A 7,935-nucleotide genomic window follows, 5' to 3' on the forward strand; every position below is an offset into this window, starting at 1 on the left:
TATCTCAAGATCATGAGATTATCTAACCCATTAAACATTATCTCTGAAACGTCGGTGCTCTAAAAAGGAACATTATTTTTCAACATTACTTATTTCCATATTTTCTTTTTCGAATTAGTTCTTACTTCCTCAAACCAGTTTTCAATGTCTGGGTTAGTAAAACAAAAATTTAACTCTGAGATGCTTAACTGGGTTAACATACAAGTGAGTCCAGCTGTAACTTGCTTTATAACTTAGTACATTCGGTCTTGGTTTCAATAAATCTCTGAAGCTATGACCTTCTACAGATATAAAAAGTTGCGTAAATTTNAATTTCAGGGAAAGATAAAATTGGTGAAGATGGAGATGTCTCTCTTCAATGGCGGCCCAATGGACCACTTGGCCTTTTTACTTCTTTGTTTGAGACAGACACCTTAATCTAACCTATCTCAAGATCATGAGATTAGCTAACCCATTAAACTCTGAAACATTATCTCTGAAACGTCGGTGCTCTAAAAAGGAACACTATTTTTCAACATTACTTATTTCCATATTTTCTTTTTCGAATTAGTTCTTACTTCCACGAACCAGTTTTCAATGTCTGGGTTAGTAAAACAAAAATTTAACTCTGAGATACTTAACTGGGTTAACATAGAAGTGGGTCCAGCTGTAACTTGCTTTATAACTTAATACATTCGGTCTTGGTTTCAATAAATCTCTGAAGCTATGAGCTTCTACAGATATAAAAAGTTGCGTAAATTCTCCTAAATTTTAAATCGTTTACCAATAGTGAACTTTTGACTTGTACTCACCCAAAAAATAACGCCGTTGGTGGCAGCCAGCTCATCCGGAATACGTCGTCAACTGTTCCACCCCCACTTACGCCAGTTCCCTCGACGCGTACATAGTCCATCATATCTGCTATTGATGCTGTGTTGAGGGTTGTCACACTACTAGTTGTTACTGCAGTTGCAACACGACCAGCACTCGAACCACCATATGGGCCACCGCTAATGGCATTTCCTGTTGCTGACAAGACGCGGCCATCGCCCAAATTGTGCGTCCTACTGACCGCGTCCTGGTTGCTGGTCGCCATNTAACTGGGTTAACATAGAAGTGGGTCCAGCTGTAACTTGCTTTATAACTTAATACATTCGGTCTTGGTTTCAATAAATCTCTGAAGCTATGAGCTTCTACAGATATAAAAAGTTGCGTAAATTCTCCTAAATTTTAAATCGTTTACCAATAGTGAACTTTTGACTTGTACTCACCCAAAAAATAACGCCGTTGGTGGCAGCCAGCTCATCCGGAATACGTCGTCAACTGCTCCACCCCCACTTACGACATTTCCCTCGACGCGTACATAGTCCATCATATCTGCTGTTGATGCTGTGTTGAGGGTTGTCACACTACTAGTTGTTACTGCAGTTGCAACACGACCAGCACTCGAACCACCATATGGGCCACCACTAATGGCATTTCCTGTTGCTGACAAGACGCGGCCATCGCCTAAATTGTGCGTCCTACTGACCGCGTCCTGGTTGCTGGCCGCCACTGTAGCTGGCGTAGTTATTGCGGCTGTTGTAACATTTACTTGTGTTGTTGTTTTTGTTGACGCTGTAGCCGCATGCATAACGGCAAAAGCTTTAGTGGCACGTTGCTGTTGTTGTAACAATTGTACCTGCAGCTTTTGCGGTTGCTGCAACTGTTTGTGCTGATATGACCACAACGGCAATTTCTCTATGCGCCGCACCTCGGCCGACAGTCCATTGCAATGCAATGCATCAGTGGCGCCGATGGCAGCATCAACTGGCGCAACATTTCCGGCTATTGCCACCAATTCACATCCGCTGCAGCCGCTGGTGGTGGTGGTGGTGGTGGTGCTGGTGGTCGTGGTCGTGGTCGCTGCTGAACTGGTGGCGATGGACCTGTTCGGCGTTGCAGGCTGATTGAGTCGTTGCTGATTACGAGTTCTGCTGCTGCTGCTGCTGGTTGTTTTTGTTGCTGCTGTAACTGCCTTTGCGCTTGCCGTTGTAGTTGTGGTTTTTGCGCCACCTGTTGCTGTTTCTATTATTTTTGTAGCTCGGGTGGCGTTGCGCGTTCGCGTTTGATTGCAAGCATTTGCCGCTGAGGCANCTCTATGCGCCGCACCTCGGCCGACAGTCCATTGCAATGCAATGCATCAGCAGCGCCGATGGCAGCATCAACTGGCGCAACATTTCCGGCTATTGCCACCAATTCACATCCGCTGCAGCCGCTGGTGGTGGTGGTGTTGGTGCTGGTGGTCGTGGTCGCTGCTGAACTGGTGGCGATGGACCTGTTCGCCATTGCAGGCTGATTGAGTCGTTGCTGATTGCGAGTTCTGCTGCTGCTGGTTGTTTTTGTTGCTGCTGTAACTGCCTTTGCGCTTGCCGTTGTAGTTGTGGTTTTTGCGCCACCTGCTGCTGTTTCTATTATTTTTGTAGATCGGGTGGCGTTGCGCGTTCGCGTTTGATTGCAAGCATTTGCCGCTGAAGCGCAGCAACGATGCGCTTGCGGTTGCTTTTGTTGGTGCTGATAGCGATTATAACGTTGTGGTATAGACGTTGTGCATGCCGTGGTGGTTATTGTAGTAGTTGTAGTTGTAGCCGTTAACGTGTGGGCTGGTATTATATGCGCTAAAGCTGATTGTCTTGATTGCTGCTGTTGTTGCTGTTGTCGCTTCTCCTGTTGCAGCTGTGGTGCATTCCGTTGTTGTTGTTGTTGTTGTTGTTGCTCTCTAAATTGATTGCTGTGGTTATTTCGCCATGCACTGTGCAGATAACCGGTTGTTGTCTGCCCGCCACCACCACTCAGTCCACCATTTCCTCCGACTAAACCACCTCCTCCCCCTCCCCCTCCGCCACCAACAGTCAGTGGCGATGAGGCATTCGAGGAGTTAGATGCACTACGCTGATGGAGATGATGTGTGGGCGGTAGAAGTCTTGACCCTGGCGATGATCGCAGGTCATTTAGCATAATATCCAAGTCCGTTGCCAGCGAACTGAGAAGCTAAATGTGGGAGAGACAGAAGCATTGGAAAACCATTAAAATTACAAATTGAGGTGGTTAGTTATAATAACTGTATTTAATATGCAATAATGATTTGAATAATGAGGTAATTCATAGTAGGAGTTAGTGGGTAAATCATATAAGGAGCACAAATAAAATCCGAATAGTACATAAGTAAAATATGGACATACATACATTTTTGGTAATTTAAAATTGTATACACTTTTGTTCGCATAAAAACTGGAAATAAGTGATTAAATCGTCTAAAAATTTTATATAAATTTTTGGTCATTTAAAAAACTTTTGATGACTTTGGATTTGGATATAATATTTCGTAACCTGGAGCGCACATTTTTTGTCACCTAAAGTTTGGATATAAATTTTTGTTATTTAAAAAAGTGAACATGATTTTTTGGTGACTTAAAATTAGGACATAAACTTTTTGCCTCTTAAAAGCCGTTCGCTAATGAGCAAAGTTATTTGCATATTAAACAATTTATACATTTTTGCTCACTCCAAAACTAGGCATAAATTTGTGTCACATTAAATTCTGCAAAAATTTGTGGTCATAAAAAGGGGAATAAATTTTAAATAATATAAACATATATATTTTAAAACGCAGTGTTTCGGTTACTTAAAAACTTGACATAAAATTTTGGTTGTTTCAACAAACCACATAAATTTTGGGCTACTTTAAAACACAGCTAAAATTAGCAAGCGTAATTAATTCTACAAAAATTTGATCGATTTTTGGTCACTTCAAGACTGGAAATAAATTTGTGACCCGAAAATTTGGTCATACAAAATTTACCATACATTTTTTATTTGTTTTTGTTATTTTATGGCCTTATGACAATTATATTCAACAATTTTTATTGAGCTTGAGGCCGTTTTTAATGAAAAACTTATTGTGGAAAAGCANGTAGAAGTGATAGCTATTTCGGAAATCACCACATTTCCTCATCAGACTTCTTTCAGTAGGATTCGAACCGACGATCCCACTGACTCAGCCAGTTGCCTACGCACTGTGCTAAGTTCGCCTTGAAATTAAATAGCGAAAAAAAGCAACAAGAAGNATAATAACTGTATTTAATATGCAATAATGATTTGAATAATGAGGTAATTCGTAGTAGGAGTTACAGGGTAAGTTAGGAGCACAGAAGAAATCCGAAACTACACATGGGTAAAATATGGACATACATTTTTGGTAATTTAAAGTTGCACACACTTTAGGTCACATGAAAACTGGAAATAAGTAATTAAATCGTCTAAGAAATTTATATACATGTTTGGTCATTTAAAAAACATTTTATCACTTTAGAATTGGATATAATATTTTGGAACCTAGAGGCGGACATACATTTTTGCTCAGTAAATAAATTAGCACACATTTTGTGTCACCTAAGGGTTCGACAAAAAGTTTTGTAAATTAAAAAAGTTATAAAAATGAGGAAGCAATTTTAAATAGTATAAAAATTAGATATAATTAATTGTTAATGTAAGAATTGGACACAAAATTTTATTTATTGTAAAAATCGAGAGAAATTTCTGGTAATTTTAATAACGAAACAGTTTTCGATGGTTGGTTAAAACATTGACATAATTTTTGGAAGCTCAAATTTTTTGTCACCTTATATTCCGCAAACAGTTTTGGTTATAAAAATGGAAAATAAATTTTAAATAATATAAAAGAATGAACATAACTTTGGTTCACTTAAGAATTGGGCACACATTTTATTATATCGTAAAAATTGATATACATTTCTGGTAAAAGTAATTACGCATTAAAAATGCTAGCGATTCTTGGTACCTCCAAAACTGGACATAAATTATTGTCACCCGAAACTCTACAAGAAAACTCGGCCACAAAAATTTTATGTATTTTAACTTAAACTTAAAACTTGACATAATAGTTTGGTTGTTTCAAGAAACCACATACATTTTGGGTTACTTTAAAATACAGCTAAAAATTAGCAATCGTAATTAAGTCTACAAAAATTTTACCGATTTTTGGTCACTTTAAAACTGGAAATACATTTTTGTGACCCAAAAATTTGGTCATAAAAAATTTACCATACATTTTTTATAATTTAAAAAGTGAAAAAAAATTTTCGCTAACTTAAAAACTGGATATTAATTTTAGGTTGTTTTAAAAATGCATATAAAATTCTAGTAATTTAAGAAACAACAAATTGTTCTGTATTTTGAGATTTGGACATATTTACATTTAAAAAATGTATTGATAATTTCAAAACTCATTGTATGAAAATTCGGTTCATTGAAGCACTAAGCATAATATTTTGCTCTTTTAAATCCAGATAAAAACTGAACATAATTTTTAGGTATTCAAAAAAACTATTTAAAATTTTGATTATATTAAAATTGTTATACATTTCTGCTAATTTAAAAAACGATTAAAATTTTTCGGTCGTTGAAAAATAGCACACCAATTTTTGAACGTTTAAAAACTTGTTATAATGTATGGGTAATTTAAAAATTAGATATAAATAAATAGTGAACAAGAAACATTCTTGTCAGATCAAAACTAGACATAATTTTTCCGCAATCGAGAAACACTTGGCATGAAATTTTGGTCTTAAAAACATTAAGATGGACATTTAGAGATGGTTGGTATTATAAAACTAGACGTAAATATCTGGTTACTTAAGATAGTGATCCTTAGAACGTAGACTTTGAAGATAATCCTTCGAACACCGCAAACCAAATTGTCACCAAAATATCTGAAAACTATGGAAAAGCGAGGTCAAAAGGCTCTGAGTTGTAGAAGAAGGTTAAGAAGTCTATATTTCCCTACAAAGGCGCTCAGTTTTAAAGGCAGGCCTCTGGGCCGCTGCGGATTGGAGACTTCGAGATTTGCTAAGCTCTTGTCTTACTACCAATATTATTCAGCATTTTAAATCAGCTCTACATGCTTCGTTTTAAATCTGTTTCCACTTTTCCTTGGCATTCAAAGCCAGACACAGTTTATCAAACGAAGCTTGCAGAGCTTTTGGGCACACACGTAGATAGCAAGCTAACTATTCACATACATATGTACAGTCTTATCGATAGCACAACTTATCAGAACATATGCCTGAACTTGTCAAATGCACTCAATTTAATTGAAGAGTTCTAAAATAGTAACGCCAGCTTGTAGTTATCAGCAAGAACATCAATCTACATGCGCCAAGCGCCTAGTCTCCGTAAAAGATGCTAGAAGCAATACGGAAATGCATACGTCAGTGAATCAGTGTTTTTTTTCCTTTTTCAACAATCAAACATATTCACACCAATCGGTGTGCTAATANGTGGTGATTTCCGAAATAGCTATCACTTCTACCATTTCTTCAAATTATTGCTGCTTTTCCACAATATGTTTTTCAGTAAAAACGGCCTCAAGCTCAATAAAAATTGTTGAATACATTTTTTATAACTTAAAAGTGAACAAAATTTTACTTAAGCGGGTTTCACTGTACCGCAAACCAAATTGTCACCAAAATATCTGAAAACTATCGAAAAGTGAGGTCAAAGGGCTCTGAGTTCTAAAAGAAGGTTGAGAAGTCTATATTTCCCTTCAAAGGCGCTTAGTTTTAAAGGCAGGCCTCTGGGCCGCTGTGGACTGGAAACTTCGACTTGCTAAGCTTTTATCTTACTAGCAACATTATTCAGCATTTTAAACCAGCTCTACACGCTTCGTTTTAAATCTGTTTCCACTTTTACTTGGCATTCAAAGCCAGACATAGTTTATCAAACGGAGCTTGCAGAGCTTTTGGGCACACACGAAGATACCAAGCTAACTATTCACATACATATGTACAGTCTTATCGATAGCACTACTTATCAGAACATATGCCTGAACTTGTCAGATGCACTCAATTTAATTGAAGAGTTCTAAAATAGTAACGCCAGCTTGTAATTATCAGCAAGAACATCAATCTACATGCGCCAAGCGCCTAGTCTCCGTAAAAGATGCTAGAAGCATTAAGTACGGAAATACATACGTCAGTGAATACATCAGTGTTTTTTTTTCCTTTTTCAACAATCAAACATATTCACACCAATCGGGTGCTGAAAATAACGCAACTCCGACTCATCCATTGCATATGAGTGCTTTGTGTACTCTCATTCTTTAGCCTAATACTGTTGGAACGGCGGTTATGGGCCGTTGAGTAAGCGGTGGATTTTAAAGGCGATCTGGTTGCGCAACAACGAGTGCCACGTGTGCGCATAAACAGGGTAATATCGTATCACTACTATCGCCGGGTGCCTTACGCACTGAAAAGTTAAAGAAANAAAAAAAAAAAAAAAAAAAAAAAAAAAAAAAAAAAAAAAAAAAAAAAAAAAAAAAAAAAAAAAAAAAAAAAAAAAAAAAAAAAAAAAAAAAACAAAGATTCCGACGAACTGATAACCTCCTCCTTTTTTGGAAGTCGGTTAAAAATGACGCAACTCCGACTCATCCATTGCATATGCGTACTTTGTGTACTCTCATTCTTTAGCCTAATACTGTTGGAACGGCGGTTATGGGCCGGTGGATTTTAAAGGCGATCTGGTTGCGCAACAACGAGTGCCACGTGTGCGCATAAACAGGATAATATCGTATCACTACTATCGCCGGGTGCCTTACGCACTGAAAAGTTAAAGAAAGCTAATGAAATCATAAAAATTTCGAAGGGGATTTTTAAAGTTCCCTCAACGATGGGTGATAAAATAGATTGGGAAGATTCCGAGTTGATCGGGCGCGATGCTAAACGCGAGGGGTTGAGTGAATACAGCGTAACTGAATACATAAACGATGATAATCAGAAGGAACTGGAAAAGAACGTGTCGCTGCAAAATGGTTTCAATCAAGGACAGTAATCATTATTAGTAAAATAATTTAAATCAGCATTAAATCATTATTATATGATTTTTATTTTTTCGCTTAAA

General features: G+C 37.4%; 1 protein-coding gene across 1 annotated transcript; it reads right to left on the reverse strand.

Annotated features, from left to right (window-relative positions):
• Nucleotides 1-791: 791 nt before the first annotated feature.
• Nucleotides 792-6,750, reverse strand: LOC108375432 (putative uncharacterized protein DDB_G0282129; the record flags this gene model as incomplete). The annotated part of the gene is made up of 4 exons (XM_017631559.1): nucleotides 6,730-6,750; nucleotides 2,131-3,009; nucleotides 1,534-1,732; nucleotides 792-1,074 (listed from the first exon to the last, which is right to left on the reverse strand). Coding segments are annotated over exons 1-4 (1,382 nt in total), but the record flags the coding sequence as incomplete, so codon positions are not given.
• Nucleotides 6,751-7,935: the final 1,185 nt, after the last annotated feature.

The sequence above is a fragment of the Rhagoletis zephyria genome, unplaced genomic scaffold, assembly GCF_001687245.7.
Source record: "Rhagoletis zephyria isolate East Lansing unplaced genomic scaffold, Rhagoletis_zephyria_1.1 Rzeph_scaffold_08928, whole genome shotgun sequence".
Classification (NCBI taxonomy): domain Eukaryota; kingdom Metazoa; phylum Arthropoda; class Insecta; order Diptera; family Tephritidae; genus Rhagoletis; species Rhagoletis zephyria.